Raw genomic sequence first — 23598 nt, 5'->3', positions numbered from 1 at the left:
TTCCACAGTTTTCCATTTCTACATTAGAATCATTTTGATAAATCAACAATTTCAATTCTGCAGATACACTGTTTATCACATTTGACAAAATTTTTGAATTTTATCCTTTTCTGCTTTGTGTAAGGAGGATACTGTGATTGTTTAAAAAGCTGTCTAATATTTTATTACCCTAACAAGCAAGCAAAAAAATTTTCTTCTTTCAGCTAGTGAACTAATTTAAAAGCTGGGAGTTTATTATTCATTAAATAGAATTTTTTATCTTCATTTTAATTTCGGAAAAAAGAAAAATTCTTTAAATCACGAAATTGCTTTACTTAGAGTTTGTTAAATTAGAGGCCAACTGTATTTACTCATCATATGATAAAATATTTATTAGATATATTTGTTGGAAATTGCTATTAGAGTTTGTGTGAAATAAGTGTTTATCTTTAAATCTGTCTAATCTAAAAGTAAAATTGCTTGATTTGAAAAATGAAAATGTTCTTAATACTAATAGGGACTGATCTAATCTTGAAGGAAAAAAAAAAGCATAGAATGCAATTTTTTCAAAAACTCTTCAGCAATATTAAGAAGAGAAACTAAAAGTTACTCTAAATTAAATGAATTAATGAAAGTCAAAAAGAAAAAAAAAGATGTCTGCCTTTTTACTGGGGGAACCAACTTCATTATGTACATTTTTTTAATTTCATAAATGGAAATATTGATTAATGCATTTTTAATTAAAATATATCTAACAATTGCCATTACTGTTAAAAACCAAAACTTCTAATAAATCTAAGTTTTTCAGTATTCTTATTTGATTCCCATTATTGCAAATTGACTGTATTGTGAATTATCATAGTAATAAATGTGTGTTTTTAAAAAGATTAGAAATAGTAGAGAAATTCATTAAAAAATTTTGAGTCTATTAAAAAATAACTTTTATTATTGAACTTCACCGCATTAAAATAAGCTTAATGCATCCAAGTTATTTTTATTGTAAGAAATAGTCATTTGAATAAAAATGAAAGGTCCTAGTGTTAATCTTAAACATTTGTAGCTGATTTACAATTACTCATATACTTAAATTTGTTTTCAATTTCATTCTTGTTAAGATTCCTGACTGGTGGAATTATGTAATTTGAAATCTTATACTCTCACTGGTCACCATGTATGTTCTTGCTTATTTACATCTACTTATAATTTTTTTCGTTTTAATTACATTTATTTACCCTTAAATAATTAAAAAAATTTTTTTAACCTTTTCCTTACTGCTGGTACAATAAGTGGACTATAATGATAGACTTCATCCTGTACTGCACTATAAGCAAAGGTTAATTTTGACTTTTTTTTTTGTTTGCAATTTTTGAATTTTATCTATCCAAATTTGTCTTGACTATTCTATTTTACAATTTTTTTTCTTAATTTTTAGACAACTAGCAGAGTCATCTTCTAATTCCTTCTATGTCAACCAGTTTCCTTCAGAACAAGTTCTTATAAACAAGGATTTATTGGCCATAGTATGTCGAAGGTCTGCCGAGGGTGCGAGCTTTGATCCATTTTCCATGGAATCATTTCCTACGTGGTTACCAACTACTTTCAGTTTATTAACAGAGTTACCCAAATTTGTATCGTATTTCCAAAATCGTGAAAAAAGGTAATTTCTATCTGTTTATTTGTGTTAACTGCTTTTAAAAAATATGTACTTATATATTTCATATTTCATACAAAGTTGAGTATATGTACTAAGTGCAAAAAAAGTAAATAAATATTGTTCTGTTGCTTTAAGTATTTAGACCATATTTTCCAGATTGGGGTTACTTTTTCCCCCTTAGTGAAAATCCAATTCGTGAAAAGAAAAAAGCATTATGTTATTTCAGAAAAGTGCAACTTCTTAACTTTATTGTCTGCACAATTAATTTGCTTATTTAATATTTTATAACAGTTGTTGAACAGCCAACCAAATTCTTGGATTTATGGCTACTAATGTTCAACTACGTGGTCTTGTAATTTTGAACCTGATCCAAGGACAAAGGAAACTCCTTGATCTAATATTGCGAGAAATTTGCCTTTGTAGAGGCAGGGTGCGTACAGACTCCTTAGAAACTCCTTGGAAATAAAAAAGGTCTCCAAGGAGTACTTGGAACTACTTAGATTTCCAAATTAGTCCTTATAAACTCCTTAGATGTTGCATAGATGAAGGGTGTTGCATAGATGAACTTACTAGGTCCGCTGATGAATTTGCTGTCCAAACAGGGAAGCTAAATGATATGACTTAGCTATCAAAATCTAATAGTTTAAGAAAAACTTTAAAAAAAATGAATTGCAAGAGTTAGAAGAAAAAAATAACAGCAAATAATTTTAATTTTACGTGTTACAAGCAAACTTAATTAATGATTTACAGTGATTTTTTTTTTTTTTTTGTATAAAATGTCTTAGATTTTCTTCTGTATTCAAATTTAAAAATATAAGATTGGAAAGATTTTCTGTTTATCTTTAACATCTGCACTATGTACTTTAACAAGGTTTATTGGAATATTTGAAACTGGAAAATGAATTTATGTGTGAAAGTGATAACTTTATTTATTTTTCTTGATTAAGTTTGACAAAGTCGAAATCTATTTCAAAAGGGCTAGAAGAAATATCTTATACAAAATATAAATTTTTACAAGTTCTTATAATAACTGCTTTTCAATTTTAAAAAAAGACTGTCCAGTTATCTTTTAAACAAAGTTTTTAAATTTTTGATAAGTTTCGGACTAAAATTTTAAACTCCTTGGATTTCTTCTTCTGATCTCCGTATGAACCCTGGTGGAGGACTTTTTTGATGGAACTAACCTGTATTTGCGTTACATGAAGAGGAAGACCATGAGAACCTCCCACGGTTAGCCTGACACCAAGAGAACTCTAACCCCTGATCCGTCTACCACTGAGAATATTTCACATCAGCACTATGGTTGGTGCAAGCGGGATGTGGAATTCGTATCGACCAGCCATTACTGGGATTTGAACCTGGTTTACCTCATTGGAAGGCGAATGCTCTGTTCCCTGAGCCATCACAGCTCTGCTTACAAAGATTAGACACTTGAACCATTAAGATTGAGTAATAGTACATGAAAACTCAGTTATAAAACAAAAAGTTATTAAAGGTGTGCTATTTTTTGCCCACTGTACAAACCTTGAAAATCAACATTGTGGATAATATAGAAAGTGGCTGTTATAAAAAAAAGGACGTGTTACAGTAGTAATCTATATGTATTTCTTCTTTATTGTGAACAATTTTGATTTTCCCTAGAGCATTTTTTACTTTAAAGTGTATTCTTCATATATGGATCATTCTCACGAAAACTGTCATTTTTCAGTTCATAAAATCCCAAAAAAGTAAAGTGAATAAAAAGCTCTGAAACTTTTTATGTTAATAGAAATATGTAATGGCATTATAAAGAAAGTATATATCCTATAAATTATACTTAATATTTAAATAAATAAATTAATTTCACTGTTTAAAAGGTGAGAGAATGACGCTAATAGTGAGGGAATGATATTTTATTTTAATACATGTTTTTCTCTAAGTTACAGCTACCTCAAGTTTGAAAATGATAACATACTAAGTATATCTAACATTTATCATAATTTAGTTTTATATACTTAATAGTTTTTAAAGGTTTGGGAAATAGAATTGGCTGGCACGATTGAACAAAAAAAAATTTTTAATAATATACTCATCTTGAATCATTCCCTCACTTCAGCATCATTCCCTCACTTCAGCTTCATTCCCTCACTTTATACACCAGTGAGGGAATGACAAATTTAATAAAATTTAAGAATAACAGTTAGGCCTAATTTATTTCTGAAATCAATCACATACAATTATATTCATACAAGAAAGCAACATATAATTATCCACTTTCTCGATGAAGTTGTATTTTATTTTACTCTAAAAAACGACATGAGGGAATGACAAATGTAAAAAATTTTTCCTGGTTTGATTCATTCAAATTTATTCCGCAGCAAACCTTCTTTAAGTTGAAGATGGAAACATACTGCAATTTTGTTCTATGATGCCAGTTGTTAACTGTTAAAGTTTTTATTAAAATATTTTTATTCTAAGAAGATTGCAGGTGATAAGAACATTGTTGTGAGGGAATGACGCGAAACACTAGGGACAAAGTTTGAAATAGTGCTGTGTTAATATTTTTATCAGAAATTAAATTTAAAATTGATTTTCTGAATTCTATATTTCAATATTCTGAAATAAAAAACACGAATTTGTAAATTTTTTTATTTTTATTTCAGAAACTATTTTTTCTTTTTTTAAATCAACAGTGAGGACAAGTGAGGGAATGACATATTGGTATATCTTAATAACCTGAAATAAATAAAAAATAAAAATTGATAATTTTATTTTTATTCTTTTGTTAGCCTGCACTCTGAAGGACACTTTCCCTGAATTTTTTTTTTTAGTAAGTTGTAAAAAAAACATAAAATGTACTGGGGATATGAAAATGACTGTTTTTGTGAGAATGACCCATATAATGGAGATAGATATTTTTTAATTCCATAAAATAGCTAAGTAGATGTGAGTTTTAGCTCTGTCACAAAATTAAAAACTATGCAGCAAACATTTAATTTCTCATAAAATTAAATATGAGCTATTTTATGTTAAACCCTAGATAAATTATTTAAGTGTATTAATTAATTAATTGAAATATGCTTTTTCTAAAAAAATTCATTTGTTGCCATATTTCCAAAATCAAGGGAAAAAAATAATTGATTTAGTTTCTTAAATATCAGTTATAGAAACTAAAGCCCAATAGTTTTTTTTAGTCACCCTATTGTCTATTTTTTTTCCATGTTGCAAATAAAAAATAAGCATCCAGATAGCATTTTTTTCAGATAGCAATTCAATGTTTAAAATAAAAGCCTTTTTGAATTTTTTCTTCTTAAATTATTTTTTGGAAATCAATGAGTTTCTCTTCATTATTGTATAAAATGAATATATTTATGATTTAACTGATTTAATATTGATCTTTTCGCCTAATCTTTTTGTTTGACTTCAAAACCAAATACAGCAATTCACAATATCATTTAATGTTTTAATTACAAGTTGAGTTTATCTTTTTAACCTAAGCTCTACTTTTATATACTTAAAATATTTTTAACCATTTGAATTTAGGTAACATTAACCAATTTGAATTTGTGCTCTTAGATAAGTAAGCTTGTTTATTTTTGTCAGAATATAATTGTGATGAAAAGAAAATTTCTAAATTATTTTAAAATAAATCTTCTTCTGACTAAAATAAATATTAAAAAAAAAAAAAAAAAAAACTGCTTAAAGTGATCTGTGTTTTCATCTTGAAATGCTATTTCAAAATATTCAAATTAATGTACGTAAATTCAAATTAATATATAATATATATAATATAATTTTCAAATTAATATATGTAAAATCTATATATAAACATATGCATGATGTCCTGAAATCACTGCTTTAAATTTATATTTTTATAATTCTTAACCAAAAGCTTAGTAATCATACTAAAGGTCCCACGTTAATATTTGAGTGAAGGGGGAAAAAATCACTATTGAAACCATCACTAGTGATAATGTTGAAATAAAAAAAAATTTGAAAACCAGAAAATTACTTGAGAAAATTTGGAGATGTGTTTATTTATCTCCTTAGAAACTCATTTCTGCTTCTTCCAATAATAAAATGAATTTTGATGTTTTTTATGCCCACTGTTCCCAGAATAGATTTGTTACATCACGACAGCATTTTTAGTTTTTCATTGCTTAAATTTAAATATGCATACCTTTTTGACTTCATTTTTCTTCAAATATATATTTATGGCAGAAATCATCAAACACCCTCTGTGTTTTCTATATATTTAACAATTTATATGTGAATTTCCATTTTAGGAATTTAGATAACACATGGATATGCAAACCGTTCAACTTAGCCAGAGGTTTAGACATTTGCGTAACTGATAACCTAGATCAAATAATTCGTCTCACAGAAATCAGACCTATGGTAATTATTTATTTTGCATTTAACTTATTTAAATTAAATGGTATTTCATAATAATATCATGTTGCACTATACTTTCAAAATATTATTTTTTATATTTTAATAGATTGCTTGTAAAAACATAATACATTGTATAGCATGGCATGTACGTACACTGCTTTCAAAATATTATTTATATTACAATTATATTTTAATATGTAGCTTGTAAATACATAGTGTAACATGGTATGTAAATACATACCCAACAAGCACACGACTTTAGGGCTAGTGAAGGGACAATGTCGGCTCACCTAAAGTGCCATTACGGCGGGCTTTTCATTGCCGTATCGGTTCCGTTAATAAAGTGAAATCTGGGCCAGAATGAGGGCCAGTGCATGGCATTTCAGGCAAAGCGACGGCAATCGTTAAAGGACCGGAACTAGTTTGTTGCCTCTGGATTACTTTGCCATTTTTGCCTGTTAAATACCGGAAAAAATTTTTTTTTTCACAGAATAAAGAGAAAATTGCCGTAAAGGCTTTTATTGTACCTTTATGATGTCTTTTTTGCCTTTTTATCAAAAGCTGAATATGTTCACTGGCACACGTCGTTGCCTCACTTGCCGTTAAGGCACCTTAACTGTTGGCTGATTAGAAAACGTCTATGCCGTTTTCGCCCGTATCGCACCTTTATTTCAGGTGCTTAGGCGAACTTCTTTGCCTTATTTGCCGGCGTACCACCCTTAACTCACCTCAAACTCAGTTTAATAGAAAGTTTTAATGCCGTCCTTGCCGGTATCACACCTTTATATCAGATGTTTAGGCGAACTTCTTTGCCTTATTTGCTGATATACCACCCTTAACTCACCTCACACTTGGTTCAATAGAAAACTTTAATGCCATCCTTGCCGTTATCACACCTTTATGTTAGGTGTATCGGCAATTTTTTTTTTGTCACTTACTTATTTATTAGAGTTCTCCTTAAATTTCAAAGACTTTTTGCTGCATGTTGTTGATAACAATTCTTATTTAAGGAACATAAATTGTTTTCTCTTACTCTGCTGATATCAGCTATAGTAATTTATTGCATTTTAACTTTTTATATTGTAATAAAGCAATAACTGCCATTACATGCAAAAAACTTATGCTAATATAAAAAGCAAACTGTTGGAAAAAATTGCTTAATTTATGGTAAATTATCATCCAATGAATCTTCTTACATAATATAATAGATTTCTTTTTTATTTCATTTTAATCAATTATAAATGCAATAAGTTAAAAGTAGAATCATATAAAAACATTGTGTGTTTAATTGAGTGTTCACATTTTTTTACACATTATGAGGTAAAATTAAATAAAAATTTTATTCTAAGATTAAAACATATTGCGACTTAATGTATAAGTTATTTAAGTTATGAAAAAAAATTAAAATAATTATATATATTAATGTATAAGTTATTTAAGTTATAAAAAAATGAAAATAATTATATATATTAAACCTACAATTAGCTTTTTTTGATAGAAACAAAGCCACAACCCAGTCATTATTTTTGTTTTCAATATTATTCATATTTAATATTGGATAACTTTCTTTCAATATTATTCATATTCAATATTAGATAAATAAGACACATTATAAATATTTTTAAAAATATATATATACTGGGCACCTGTAAATAACACATCAGTTTCTGTGATTTTAAATAAATAAAGCTGGAATTTTAATAAAAATAAAATGCATAAAATTTAAAATAAAACATGACCTTAAGAAAAGAATATTATTTTATTTCAATATAACAAATCAAAATACAAACAAGTACATAACTGTACAATAACTTCTTTATAAGCATTCTCTTTCACAATGAATCTAGTTTTCCTGCAAAAAAGTAACCAATTTATTTTACAACAGATTTATTAAATAATACGTACAGAAACAAAATATCTAATTAATTTTTGACGAATTTTAATTCTGGGTTAAGTTATAATATCAATTAATTCTAACTATTCAAAATACTTTTATTGATCCCAGGGAAATATTCGAAGAAAAATTCTATTCAATAATTTTCAAAAATTTTGTTTTTCTCTTATAAATATAGTACGCTATAGAATTTAATAAAGTTGCTCAAACCACCTGTTTTTTTTTATTACTTACAAGCGAGCATTGATTGTCACAAAAATAAATTTAAGCTGATTGTAACAAAAGGTAATAATAGCACAAAATGAATATTCCAGCTCGCAATAAAAAAAAAATTTGTAAAATAGCGGATTCATTTGGATGGAAAAAAATTGCAGCATCAAATATTAAAAGAACTATGAATAATATCCTATGAATTAACGAAACAACCTGGATAAAACTTCTCTTTACAGTATTATGAAACAATTAATTAGTTTATATATAGAGAGAACAATGATTGACTTTAAAAAAGTTAAAAGTGGTGACCAAACTTCATTACTTTAAACTCATCTGTTATAAACTGTTAACTTTTAAAATGCTTCCATAAGTTAGAAGACTAATTGAAGCGGTACATATCGCTTAACAATGCTTATATATTGCATTTTGTAACTACAGATCAATCTATTTAATAATTGAACATAAAAATGCATTTTAAATAAAGAATTTGATAGCAAAGCTTTAATATTTTTTAATTTAGAAAGAATACATTCTCACCAAAATAGTTTGTAGCTATTAATATGTGATGTAATGTTAATATTTAAACAAAATTTAACTTTTTTACGATTAAGAACTATGAACGAATTTTTTACTTTAAATTAATATGTGAAAATATTTTAAGTTTATATAAAATTAAATTATTTAATTAAAAGAAATTTTAACCTCAAGGAAATAAACAAACTAAAGGTTTTTAAAAATGCAAAAAATAATAATGTAAAATTTTTTAAAATAGTACGTTTAAAATCTGAAAATATGTTATTTGATTAAAATTTCTAACAATTAAAAGAATATATGATCGTTCAAAATTATACTCCATTAAGTATTAATTACTTAAAAATGATATACCAATTATTATAGAAGAAGTTATTAAGATATGCGATAAAGAGGAATGATTTTCTGAATTTGTAATGAATTTACAAACTAACTAAAGAATATAAATTTTATGCCATCAAGATAGGTTGGTTTAAACTAAACGGTTTTTTAAAATATTAAAATTTTTTTTATACATAAAAAATTTTAATTTGAAGAGAACCAGTTGAAAAAAAAAGTTTAAAACCAGTGAAATATATATATATACGTATATATATTAAACATCATAACAGTACATAGCACTTAATAACAGCTATGCAATAATTTTAAGATTTATTTTATAATAAATTTTTACTTTTAAATTTTTAATATTTAAAAATTATGAAAAGAAATTTACTTTAAGATGACATGTAAGCTATGATAAAATCAAATCATTTGACTAAAAAAGAAATTTCTCTCAACAAATACAAGTAATTCTAGTATAGGCATAATTTTTAAAAAAACGAGCTGAAACTTTTTTAAAAAAGTAATAAATTTAGGCGGCTAAAAAGCTAAGAGTTTAGGAAAGTACTTTTGAAAATCAAGAACAGGTATTTTGATTAAAAAATTTCGATTTAAAAAAAAAATATTTCCTTATAAAATTTTTCCTTTAAAATCATAAAAAATTATTTATTGATAATCTGAAAATATTTTAATACAAATTACAGTCGAAGAAATTATTAAAATTGCAGTTCTACATATAGAATATAAAGTAGATTTTCTAATTTTGCTATGAACTTGTAAAATAGATTCCACAAATTATAGAATGTAAAATCGGTGCTACTGAGTTAAAATGTAGTTTTATCATGTTCTTACCTTTTCTGTTGATTCTCGTTCATTCTAATTCTAGTACTCAACCATTCTATTTCATTCACATTCTCAGAATTTCTGGACTTTTCATGAAAGAAAGAAAAATAATTAGAATATGAGCGTGGAAAAAACTGTTATAAATCAACAAAATAAAAACATTAAATTAAAAAAAAAACTGCTTAGAACTCATTTCTAGACAATAAGTTTATGTTTACCAGCTATCTTGTACATGCACAATGCTTATCGGAAATTATTACTAACTACTGAAGATATTTCTTATAAAATAATTACCATTGGCAAATACTATAGAATATAGTTCAAAATTGAAATGCGAAATTTAGATTATTTTTTTTAGAATTAGGTAAAATTAGATAAGTTATGATAAAATTAAATCATTTGACGAAAAAAATGTTTCCCACCTCAAAAAAAATTCTAGTATATTTAAAATTTTCAATTTTAGTCTAGCATGTGTATGGTATGTTTGTTAGTCTAGTATGTGGTCAACATTTACAAAAGTCAAAAATAAACTTGAAAATTTTTTAGGAAAGTACTTTTGCTAATCAGAAATAAGTATTTTGATTAAAAAATGTTAAGGATTCAAAAAAATATTTTCTTTAAAATTATAAACAATTATTTACTAATAATCATAAAGTATTTCAATAATTCAATAATACTAAGTTAAAATGTAGTTTTAACATGTTCTTACCTTCTTTTCTGTTGACTGCCATTTTCAGTCTCTCCAGACTTTTCATGAAAGAAAAAGAAAACAATAAGAATATAACCATAGAAAAAACAGCAAAAAATCAACAAAGTAAGAACAATGAATTGAGAAAAAAAAACTGCTTCTAACTATTTACAATACAATATATCTGACAATAAGTTTAATGTTTACCATCTATTTTTAATATGCTCAATGCTTATCGTAAACTAGTATTAACTACTGATGATCTTGCCTTTAAAATAATTACACTAGGCAAATGCTATAAAATATAGTTCAGAATTGAAAGGGTAAATTTAGAGGACAAGTTTATATCTAAAATAAAAAATCGAATTTAAAGTCCTAACTTATTATGCATCTTTTTCAAAAATGGGGTAAAATGTGTGTTTAGATAAATTCTGCCTAATATTTATAATAAAATTACATTATCAAATCAATCAAATATTATAAATGACAATCATTAAGAAAATAGTAATTTATAGTTCTTTTATAACATGACGTAGTATTAAAGTGAAAAATTTTCTTTTTTAAATTTTGTTCTCTAATTCAAATTTAGAAAAGGAATAAGATATGAAAGGAAAAAAAAATCTGGCATAACAGACATAGAAGTCTATTCAAATTATAGATACTAAAATAGTCCAATATATTACTTTTGTCCGGGTTACCCTTAATTTTAGAAATAAAATTCCTTGCCTCTTCCATTATAATTTCAAAAAATATTTAGATTAATTTTTTGCAGTAATCATCAGAAATATATATATATATTCAACAGTCAATTAAAATCACTTTTTTTTTACGGAAAATATGTCAAGCATAATGCTTTTTTAAAAATAAAATTTCAATAGGTGAAAGTTCAACAGGAAGAGATTTAAAATAAACAACCCTATAAATCTTAAGATGGAGAATGAATTAAGAAAAAGATAAATAGTAAAATTTGCACAAGAACTGGAAAAAGAGCTAGAAACAGAAAACTTAATTCTATGAAGAAAGAAAAAATATTATGCTGCAAATATTTCTATACTTAAAAAGAACTTTGAATTTATTTCTACAAAAAATATTCTTATTTTAAATAATTTTAAAAAATGCAAATATGTTGCAGTAGATTTCTTTTATGGGATAATAAAGTATATGTTTATCTTAATTACTTTTAACCTCATTGGCTACATAGTGTTAACGTGAATTTTAGAGTGAATTATATTTCACGTTTATTGCAAGATTTTTTTCATGTTTTGGCCGAAAATTACATCGTTCCTGACAGTTCCAGCATTTCTGTTTACTTAAAATCAAATTTCCTGTCCCTTTTGTACACAAAGATATGGGCCAAAACAATTTTTTTTACCATTCATTATAAATGTAACGTTCGTTATAAATATAAAGTTTTTCAAAAATATGAAAAAAATTTTAAAAGACATTTTAAGAAAATGCTTTTGCAGATTAAATTATGCGTTATTTATTTAAAAAATTTAAAAATGTTTTAAAAAACATACTTCAATAACAGTAAAGTTATTTCCTAATATTATTAAAAATTTAATCCTAAATTTTACCCTTAATATAAAGATTTGAGATGTTCTTACCTTTTATCTTGACCTTTCTTCCAAAAGATTTTTTCTTCCAAAAGATTTTTCTTACAGTATTTCCATCCGTGCAAAAAAAAAATTAAATAAATAACATTAATAAAAAGCAATTACAAAGCAACAAAAGCAAACTTAGAAAGAGTTTTCCCAGTTAATTTATTCTGAAAAATTAAGAGCTGAAAGCAAGTGTGAGACGAGTTTTAGATTGTTAAACGTTTCTAATTTAAAAAACTCTTATCAAAAAATTATTAAATTTAAATTATACGATAAACTAATAAAAAATTAGAAAATGTTAATACCATTTTTTTTTTTTTTTTTTTTTTTAGTGGTCGGAAACATATTTGAAGAAAACCCTTTAGGTCTGATCAGAAGTTTTATTTGAATCAAAAGGTGAAACGCGCTGTCAATACATGGTCCTGGCAAAAAATGACTACCGATTTTTTTAATAAATTAAATAAGGTAATTAAACTAAGTAAGTAAATTAATTAAAATAATTATTAAATTAAAAACTTTTTAAAAAAATAAAGAAGCATTTGATTTAAATAGCTATAGAAAATCATTTTTCTATTGTTAGGATTAATGGAACTTATAATTCATTTTAAAACTAAAATGGTAACATACACTATATTGGTTTTTAAGGGAAGAAAATAAAACAAGGATTTAAGGGAAACAATTACGCGGATAGGTGATCGGAAACGGGGAAATATAACGATTAAAAAATATAATTACTAAAAACTAAATAAAGAAAATAAAAACAAATTATTTGTGAAAAATTAATAAATAATAGTGTACTGGAAATATAACATGAGCTAAAGAATAAAAGTTTACTTACTTGTCCTTCTTAGGCTGTTGAGTATCGCATTCCTGCAATAAAACAGAAAGGAGACCTCTTTTGAAGTTGACCATTTCCATTATTTATCCCCTTTTTTTTCCAAATTTTTTGGCGACCATTGAATCTTTTGGCGTCTGGGGTAAGTGGACCACCTGGTAGAAGAGATTATTTCTTAGAATCGGGGAAGGGGGTTTAAAGTGCTTAGCGTTCGCTTTCCCCTCTCTTTTTCCCTTAACTTGAAGGATTGGAAACAAGGTCACTTAAATGATTCTTTTTAAAAATACGTGTCCTGTGATTTCAGACAGTAAGATGTCCTCAAATTAAGATCAATATTTATTTTTAAATTATTAAAAACAATTTCTGGTGATATAAAGGAAAAATAAATTAAATAACAAAAACATTTAGTTAATTACCAACGATAAATGAACTCTCGAAATTAAATAATTGCATTATGTCAAAACTTATTTGTATGCTTTTTTTTTCAGAAAAACTTTTATACTTCTACACTTGGAAATAATGCTTACATGAATGTTTTGACTTCCTGTGCAGAAAAATAAAATCCTGTTTCTCTATAAGATTAATATGTATTATTAATAAATATTATTAACTCTTTCTGTTAAGGAATTGTTCCATGCGAAAATTAAAAAAAGAAAAACAGGGAGTCTCTGACTCCCCCCGTTTCCGATCACCTATCCGCGTAATTGTTTCCCTTAAATCCTTGTTTTATTTTCTTCCCTTAAAAACCAATATTTTAAACTGAAACGCTGAATATTTTGCTTTTAAAATGTACAAGTGAAGTAGCGTTATGTAAGAATGTTTTGTTAAAATGCTAATCGTAACGACTTCGAGGACTACCTCAACTTGAAAATTATCATCTGCACTTTAAAGAAGATTTGACCTAAGGAATACAGATTGTGTATTACAATAATAAAACAAGAAAAATTGCAGAGAAATTATTTTATTTGTTGACGAGAATTTTAACAGTTTAAACTGAGAATACTTTTTATTGTTAGGTTTATTTATTTTTAAAAAAGTCAATTTAACTGTTAAGATTTATATCCTGCAACATGCAAATCCCTCTCTCTCTCTTTCGCTACTCTTAATTCACAATTCAGTCCGAGCTTACAAAATTAAAAAAAAGACAAAGATCTCCTGACGAAAAAATAAATTTTCTGCAAAAATGAATAAACAGTCAATATTTAAAATATACCTGAAAAAAATCACGAATGAACACTTAAATTAGAAATGACTTTCAAATAAATTGGAATTCGAAAGAAAATTCGTTTTAGGTTTACATATAAAAATGATTTTTTAGCTCATCGAATTTTAACTGCATAATTACATTTAAGTGGAAAATACGAAGAAAACAATTCGGTAAAATTACGGAACTGTATTGACATTTCTGGTTTAAAAAAAAAAAAAAAAAAAAATAACTTGGGTAATAAAATTAAAATATATCCTGCATTTAAACCATTTATTTGATAAATTTTCTATTCAAATTGTAAGGGTTTAACAGAAATTCTGGTTTTCACAAATATAGTTCTTATTACCACACATTTAGTAGAAAATACAAAACAGAACAGTTAATTTTATTGAATAAAGGCTTATAAGAAGAAAATGCTCTTTGCTAACATGATTATTTACCATATTTTACCAAAATTTAACAAACATTATAAAATTTCATCTTATTGTCAACCTAAAACATTACCCAAACACTTTGGTAAAAATTATCGAGTTTTTTGGTGTTTCCATAGAGCTAGAATTATGGTAAACTTAGCAATATTTTGGTAATTTTGATCATACATTTTCTCATCTTACAGATCATCCATATATAGTATTTTTTTTACATGTATAAGAGTTAATAATACTTATTATCGAATGTTAAATTTTCTCTGTATTTCTTTCTATAAACCATAGTAATTTCAAATTTTAAAATCTTGTTTTTGCTCAGAAAAACAAAATTTCATTTCTGTAGAGGAATTTTTGTGTCCAGCAGAGCGGCTCATACGATATTTTTTATCACTGAGTGTAGGAGTTAATAATTCTCAAACAAATTATCGATCATACATTTTCTTCATTCCATCGTAATCCCTGTACACTTCTCTACAGTCCATTGTAATTTGATTTTTCTAAATCTTGCAGTTTTTGCTCTACAAATAAAATACAGATAATAAAACGTAGATTGAAGTTATCAATGGCGCATACGGCAATAATTTAACTCCGTTGGCTACGCCCTAACGAATTTTTAATTTAGAAAGAAACGCATGGTATTGTAACGTATTATTATTTCTCTACTCAAAGAATTAAGGAGTTTTCCTCCCTAAACATTGCCCGTTCATAAATTTTTCTGTATTGGTTCAAAATTAAATGAAAACAGAGTACATTAATTATTTTTTCCTTCTGAACTTTTTTGCTAATTTAAGAAATGAAATACGGTTAGAAGTTTCTGAGTTAACTCATAAATATTAAGACAGTAAAAAATTTAAATGCATGAATTTCAAAAGATCTAATTTTAAATGCATTTGTGTCCAGATGAGAGAAGAATTGAATTTTAATAATTTATGAAGATGCGAAATAAGAAGATTTAACAATTTAGTTACCGTTAATTTTTCTTTTACAGTTTTCTTTTTATATTTTAGCTTTCTTCATTATTGCACGAACCACGAAATATAGTTAATTAAGTAAGTTACCGATTTATTATATCAATTGTTAGAATTATGACAGGTTGTAACTGATTTCTCGCTTTATAATATTTTAATGTTAATTTTAATTTGAATAATGTTAATTTTAAAACACATGAATGAGAATGAATTTGATTTATTTGAATCATTTACAAGCTCTGGACTGTTCAGATACAAGGAGTTTAAAAATCCAAAAAAGTGCAAAGAATTATGATGCTTTGTTGTACTTATAAAGCATAAAAAGCGAGACCCTCTCCATTTTTAACAAGTTATATTACTAATCAAATAAGACCTTGATATTAAATCAAAAAATATTTTTTTTAAAAATTAGAGTTCATTTATATATTTATTTTTCATTTACTTTTCTAATTTCCCACAAATGGTTGAAAGATTTTTGTTAGATACATTTTAGAAACACAATTTTGATCTGTAAATGACTTTTACGGTGTATTGCTTTTCGCAATCTGCGAAATATGAGAATTTTGCGTTTTTCTGTTATATTTTTGCTTATTTATTTTTTTAGGAAAAAAAATAAACAGTTCAATGAAAAACTTATTACGAACAATTGAACATAATAGTGGTCTTATGAAAATGTTAAATAATAATAATCGTTAGCAATATAAGGAAAGAAATTAAAACTGAAATTGATGATAGGGGAGATCGATTCAAAACATAAAAAAATAACAAAATATTGGAAAAGTCTGAAGTTTCTCAAGAACTCTGACCCCCAACAGGGTGGGATGTGAGAAACGCATAACCGGACATCGTTAACTTCTCAAGTTACCATACACTAACAAAGAGAGGAAAAGGATCTCTTTTTGAAACAGCTACATTCCATCACCAATCGTCCCCCTCAAAGTAAACTTTAACTTCTTAATTCTAAAATAAAGGTCTTTACTTCTTTTACTAACAAATATTTTAATATCATGAAGGGCACACAAATACACTTACAAACTCCTTTTTATTCCTGAAATTCTATTGCATAAAATTGATCATTAAAATTCTTATGATTCTCTTTTTGATATTGACTTTACATTTAATATATGCAGAAAAAAAAAAGCGCTAGTTCTTACAACGTACAAAAGTGCTTGCATTACAAACTACTAATTTTAGTGCAATCATTAATAATAATAATTCAAATTATTATAATTTTATCGAAAACTATTTAAAACAGCACTAATTCGATAATTAATTATTATGATGGGTCGCTCCTGGGAGAGCAACCCCCCTGTGTAAGGAAGGGACAGTGAGTAAACTTTGTTTTTATTTTAACGAAAATAATTCGAAACAATATTTTCATTTAAGGTTTGTTATAGTAGTGTAAAGATTAAGGTGTTAAAATTCTGAGTTGGAAACTTAAATCCTTTAATTTTCTATTAAGATATGTTTACTGGACTGCTCGAAATTGATTATATGGGGTTTATTTGATATAAACCCCATATAACCAATTTCGGGAGATATTATATTTATTTGAGCTAAGTCAAATAAAGAATGAATAAGTCAATACGGCAAAAAAAATTACTCAGCGTAAATTACTCAACGTTGAATTACAAGTTCCTTAAAATAAATATTCTACAAAAAATATGAATATAAAAAAAAAGAAAATTTTTTACAAAATAAGGAGTAAAAATTTAATTTAACTATGTCGTATTAGGTAAACTTCGTTATTCCTACTATAATTGCGAAATTTATTATATTTAACTGCAAATAAACTAAGAATAAGTTACTAGATATCAGATATTATTGATATAAAATTTTATTGAAAGATTGGTTTGAACTGTTTTCTAAAAACCGAATTAATCCAAATTAAAAAGATTATTAAAATAAAAAATTAAAAAAAGTATGTGTTATTAAGAGAGAAAAAATATACTTTACAATTACAATTTTGTTAATAAAATGATTAATGAAAGTCAAAGAATACTATTAGTTTAATAACATGAGAGAATTGTAAATGCACTATTCCAATCACTGGATACCCATTGATCATTTTTTTTCTTGGATAGATCTTTTATAAGGTCGTCATAAATTACAAAAGGTGTCTAAATTAATTTTTATCCTTTTGTCAGTCAATGGGCCAAATTGATAATTAATTCCAGTCAATATACGTTTCGTAGAACAATACAAAATTCTTTTCTTTCTTCAGTATTAATATTTATATAATAATTGCTGCCTAAAAGGAGAACAATAGTTGTGTATAAGTTAACTATAAAAAGATTATAAAATGCTTTAAAGTAATTTAATATAACACTATTAAAAATACGCTCTGGTGAAAATAAAAAGAAAAAACTCAGTCTGTAAAACAATGAATTCTAAGAATTTCAAAAATTGTCTTCTTTATTTTTTATTATTACATTTCGAGATGCTTTTTGATTTTCGAGACGCTATCATGATTTTTTTCATGACTCTTAGAATTCTTTACTTAAGATAATAGTGTTGAAGTTTTCGATTAAATTGGTCTAATCGAGAAGTGCGAACGCATGAGAACCTAGAATAATAACATTAACATTGATCATTCCTAAAACTTTCTTTTTATATGAAGTTGGAAAAATAAACTGCATTGCTAAATTAACGTAAAACGAGCAGATATTAATAAATTTCCTTCTCTGTCAGAAGACTGAAAAGGTCCCTGACACCGCCACTGTTTTGGGGTTTTCAACTTAACGTTACACTTTATCAGACACTGTTAGATTTAGAAACTTCACATTACGCAGATATGTAGGAGATTGAACGCAAATTGCAATGGAATTAAAAAATAATTCTAAAATTAAGTCAAGATTATTTTTATTCTTAAACTTGTTAGAAAAATAACACGTGGGCCGCTCTATGGCCGCAAGCATTCAGTTGCAGAAGTTAAATTTGGTATGCTGAAAGAGCCAAATTTAGTTTATAACCGTAACATAGAGTCTTTATTTCCTCTTAGAAACTCTTATTTGTCTGAAAGTTATTACAATTTAAAAGGTTCTTTTTAATTTTTTCTTTAACTAATAAATATTTATCGATTGTTGTGGAAAAATTTTTCATTTACGCGATTTTCATAATATCCCTCTTGACTTTATTAAAAATAATAAAAATAAAGAAAAAAATATATATAGAAAAAAGATTAGGTGTTGCCAAATATAAAACTTCGACATTTCATACCGATATTTGAAAATATATGTAGAATAAAGAGAAATAAGAATTGTTTCCTATATGATCTGTTAACAAGAAAAAATTACTTCTAATTTATTAATTCTTATTGTGTATCGCATTCTTCCTTTCTAAATGTAATATTTTTAAGCACAGTTATTTATTATTCAAATCCAGCTATCTTTTTTATTTTGTTAAAATTAACAAGTTAATATAATGAACTTAAATAAAAGTATAATAATTTTATATTAAACAAATAAATTTTAATCGACTTTTCAGGAAAAAAAAAACTTTTAAGAACATTCTTGAGAAAGGTTTGTACCCAATGCCTCTAGTTCTGAGAGAAAAAAAAACGATTTTGCGCGTGGGCATAAACTGCTTTTTTCATAGAACATCTTCAATGCGTAATAACTCTCGGCGAGACCGTTTTTCCTTATTTTTCATTTGTCAAAACTTAGTAATCCTTAAAATACAACTGCTGGCAATCCAATCGTAATTTTTATTTAAAAAAGTAGAAGAAAACGATTTGTACCTGATCTTCAATTATTTCAAACTTGATGAACGAGAATCAACTACAGGGATTATCGAGCGTAGCGAACAGGTGACGGTGCCTCCATGTAGAAAACAAGGATACATAAAAATAAATTGTGTCGAACAACTATTATCAGTAAGCGTATGATTAATATTTAAAATCGCCTCTAAAAAGGGACTGTAGAAGCTGATCAATTGATAAAAATGTATCTGCTGCAGTCAAGGTATAAATTATCGTCACAATCTGAAAAACATTTAATATATTTAAATATTTGCATGTTTACGAACTATGATCTGTTTTTGATTTTTTTTTAAATTAACCTCAAACTTTAACCGGATTTTAATAAATTAATTCTAAAAGAACTGCACTCTTTAAAAAATAGGTATGAAAATTGGATTCGTTTTGTACTATGAAAATTGCCAAGTCGATTCGGCAGCATGAAATACTATTTAATTTTTCGCCAGTTTATGGTTAAAAGTTAAAAGAGCTCCACTTAGTTCTAATTACATAATCATTCAATTTTGTCTAAATAGTTATGCCTTTTCTAAAATATTGATTTGCAAATTGACCGTAAATTTAAAACTATACCAACAGTTTAATTGGGCAAACAAATAAAATTTCGGTTCTCTTACCGTTATTTTCATATTTCAGCCATATTTCTGCCATTGTTTCCTAAGATTTAAAACACAGCACAATTTTAAAATTTGTTAACCCCAAAACCCCTTGTGAGAAAAAATAATGTTTTTAACTCATGTATAGGAAACATTTTGCAAATGACGTTTGAAAATGGATAAATGTGCGTTTATTATTTTGTATTGTCATGTTTCTTTCATTTTTCTACAACTAGGGAACATTATTGGAGAATGAGTAATTTTTCACACAATGCATTTTTATTTAAATCTTATATCGACTTCATAGAAGAAAAAATCGGTAACTTTTTTTAAATCATGCTATAACTTTTGTATTTTTTCCAGCTTTAAATACGAATCTATTTTGATTAACACTTGAATTGAAGTATGTGATGAATGTAAGTGTAAAGAAAGATTGAAACAGAGAAATTTAATGTTTAATTTTGTCTAATTTGCTATTAAAAGAATTGAGTTTTAAAATAAAACTCAATAAAGCAATTCTGGTTTTAAATAACTATTCCGCTATTTAATTGGTAAAGGCAATATGCAGTAGAACATTTTTTTATTTATGTCACATTTTATGCTAGAATAAATAGTGCAGACTCTTGCCACACATGAATGATAGATTTGCTTTTTTTTAGTAAGCAGAAACTTTTGTTGGAGGGTTGTCCTTGGGTGGGGGAGGGATATGGTTTCCGCAGAGTCCGCGGGGGGTTATGCCTCAGCCAGGACAGAAGCCGTACCGACTGTCATTCTGTGCAAATTGGCGAAATTCTATCAAAATTAAAAGAAAGGCAACCCTACAAGACCCGACACTTTATATTTTCTGCCATCTATCGGCAGGAATCGAAAACACGTCTAAAGTAAAAAATAAAAAAACAGCGCCATCTGTGTATTGCATTCAAAACAGTTTTTTTTTCCTTAATGTATATAAACTATTTTAAAAATAAATATAATACTGCATGAAAAAATATTCTTGTTATGCGAATAAAAAATAAATATAATTAACATTTTGAAAGTATAATTTTTATTTTTATCTATATTCTGTATTATAAGCTTAGAGAAAAAATTATTTGCTTAATATTTTGAAGTTTAATTAATAAAAATATCCAAATGTATTTTTATTATTTAAAAACATATTTTGAAGAATAAAATTTCCTAAGCAATTATTACCTTCAAGTATTGCTTAAAAGTTTACGGAAAAAAAAGTTACTTACTTTATTGGACTAGACGTTTGCTATAACCAATCAGAAAATTTAAACACGATTTTTTTAAAATTCAAAATTCCTAAGACCATTTAAACTATTTTGAATCCAGTTTTTAAGAAGTAAGTGATTAAACTAAGATATTAAGTTTAAAATGAACATTAAAATGAAAATAAAAATAATAAGCAGTTTATATAAATGAAAAGTTTACTTTTTTAAATGGTATACATTCATTATTACAAAATACTTAAATTGTAATAAAAGTTAGTAAATTAATGTAATAAAAAAGCATATTTCATTAAAAATCCTTGCTCTAAATTCAAGATATTTATAATTTCAAGGAGGATATAAGCAATTTACAATATTTTTTTCTATTTATTTTCTATAAATGGATTTTTTTATTTACATGAATTTTGAACTTACCAATTCATTTTTGTTTTAAAGAATGTTTAAAAAAAGAATCATAGTCTGAAAAAAATTCATGTTAATTTCATTTGGTTAATTTCATTGTTCTAGTTATAAGTATTAATATTTATTCTTATTTTTAAGGGAATATGTAAAAATTATACTTCAGAAAATGATTTCAAAAAGAAAAAATTAAAAAAAAAAATAATTATATATATTTATTTAAAAATTGTAATCAAATTTAAAATGATTATTTTTTTATTAAAATTACTTTTTTTAAAAATATAATAGGTAATGCCACAGAAAGTATATTTAGATTATAATAAAATAATAAAATTCTAGTTTTTAATATTCTATTTAAAAAATTAGCAGTTTTCAAAGAATAATAAAAACTGTTTTTTTCCTCTCAAAAAATACGGTTAATGTTTTATGAATTTTTTTCCTTTCTCTCCTGATTTTTTTTTCAAAGTTTTGAGTTAAAAGCACATTTTTTACCAACTCTGCATCTATTCATTATTAATCAATTGTAACATTACATTTAATTAACGGTATACAGTAAAGGTCCTGTAACTAATTAAGTGTAAGAGGCCAAACAGCGGTATACAATAAAGGTCCTGTAACTAATTTAGTGTAAGAGGCCAAACAGCGGTTTTATTTTTCGGGCCTGTATAAGTGAGGAGTTATTCCGCCTCTTCCTGAAATGCCTCAAAATAAACGATAAAGGACCCTATTGTACTTGCCTTTTGCCGTTATCCTACCTAGAATGCCAGCTTACGGCCTTACGTTTGCCGTGAGGTGTGTGCTTACTGGGTACATACCATGTTACACTATGCTTTCAAAATATTAATATTTCAATTACATTTTAATAGGTGGCTTGTAAATATATAAGTGATCCAGTTTTGTTCCCACGAGAAAACAAAGGTTTAGTCAAAATGGATTTAAGATTTATTGTTCTATTAAAAAGTATTCAAAATTTTGAGCTCTTTGTTTATAAGAGGTTTTGGCTTCGATTTGCTAACAAGTGAGTATTTAAATTCTGTGATTTTTTTTTAATGGTTTGTGTATGAATATTTATTTATTTTAATTTACTTAATTTTTCTTTATTTAATATTTTATGTGCAATTTTTTTAAGATATTTCATATGCAACAAAAATATATATATTCTAACAATTTTTTAAAATTATTTAATTTTTATCAGTTCATTTGACAGTCAACTTGCAAATTTTTAAATCAATGATATTGTTTGAAGAGAACAGGTTAAAAATTTTATCAAAAATTTGTTAAACCTTTGGTGAAAGAATACATAAATATTATTTATTATTATTATTTTAAATTTTAGTCCACTTTTAGCAAAAATTGTTTAATAAAACCTGCCAAGTTAAACTCTGTAGATTAATTACCTGTCTAAGGTTTCCTTAATTGTCAAGTATTATGTCAAAATCATTCATATCTTTCCATTTCTATAGATTTTCAGTAATTTCTAAAGACTTCTTTTCAGTGGCATATGTTACTTTTTGGTTCAATAAATTTAATTAAAAAAAGTTTTTTGGCCTTTATATTATTTGAATATTTTAAACATATGCATAAACCACAGATTAACGTATTGGTGTAGTCTTTTAGAGGTGGTAGAGTATATACTGTCCCACTTATTTTTGACATTAAAATAAACCATTAAAATAAACAAGAAATTTTTATTAAACTATGCTGCTTTTTATCAACTGCTTTTAATTTTGTAAAATATAAAGATGAAACAAATTGTTTTGTTTTGGATGTCTATAAAATAACTACAATTCCTACTGCTCTTGTCTAAAAGTTCAGTCCAAATTTTTCTCTCTCATAATGGTTTTTAATGCTGTAAAAAAATGTCGTTAAAAAAAACTGATGGCCTAAAAAAATTCTATTAATTCATAATACAAGTCTAGAACACTAATTTGAAAATTTTTAATTATAAAATGTTAATCAAAGGAAATTTTATACTTTTTTAAAATGGTAAAATTTCTACTTATACATTTTTTAAAATAAGATTTAAAAATATAGTCATCAATTTATATAGTTTTTTTTAACTTGAAATCAATGCATAAGCA

General features: G+C 25.8%; 1 protein-coding gene and 1 long non-coding RNA gene across 3 annotated transcripts in view; one reads left to right on the top strand and one right to left on the bottom strand.

The window, feature by feature from the left end:
* Window positions 1-23598, top strand: part of TTLL12 (Tubulin tyrosine ligase-like 12) — a 39884-nt gene that overhangs the window by 12559 nt on the left and 3727 nt on the right. For both annotated transcript variants that reach the window (XM_043044510.3, XM_016054846.5), the window contains exons 9-11: window positions 1412-1636; window positions 5899-6010; window positions 22384-22535. In XM_043044510.3, the coding sequence (XP_042900444.2) occupies window positions 1412-1636; window positions 5899-6010; window positions 22384-22535 (489 nt within the window). The remainder of the gene's footprint in view (window positions 1-1411; window positions 1637-5898; window positions 6011-22383; window positions 22536-23598) is intronic.
* LOC147811860 (uncharacterized) lies at window positions 7748-12953 on the bottom strand. Its single transcript, XR_015433163.1, has 4 exons — window positions 12105-12953; window positions 10519-10556; window positions 9819-9895; window positions 7748-7859 (listed from the first exon to the last, which is right to left on the bottom strand). It is a non-coding gene; the product is annotated as an uncharacterized LOC147811860 (long non-coding RNA).

This window comes from Parasteatoda tepidariorum, chromosome 4 (assembly GCF_982258835.1).
Source record: "Parasteatoda tepidariorum strain Cologne lab strain chromosome 4, Ptep-v5.0, whole genome shotgun sequence".
NCBI lineage: Eukaryota > Metazoa > Arthropoda > Arachnida > Araneae > Theridiidae > Parasteatoda > Parasteatoda tepidariorum.
The sequence above is the reverse complement of the archived record's forward strand: the minus strand, read 5'-3'. Positions and strand labels throughout refer to the sequence as shown.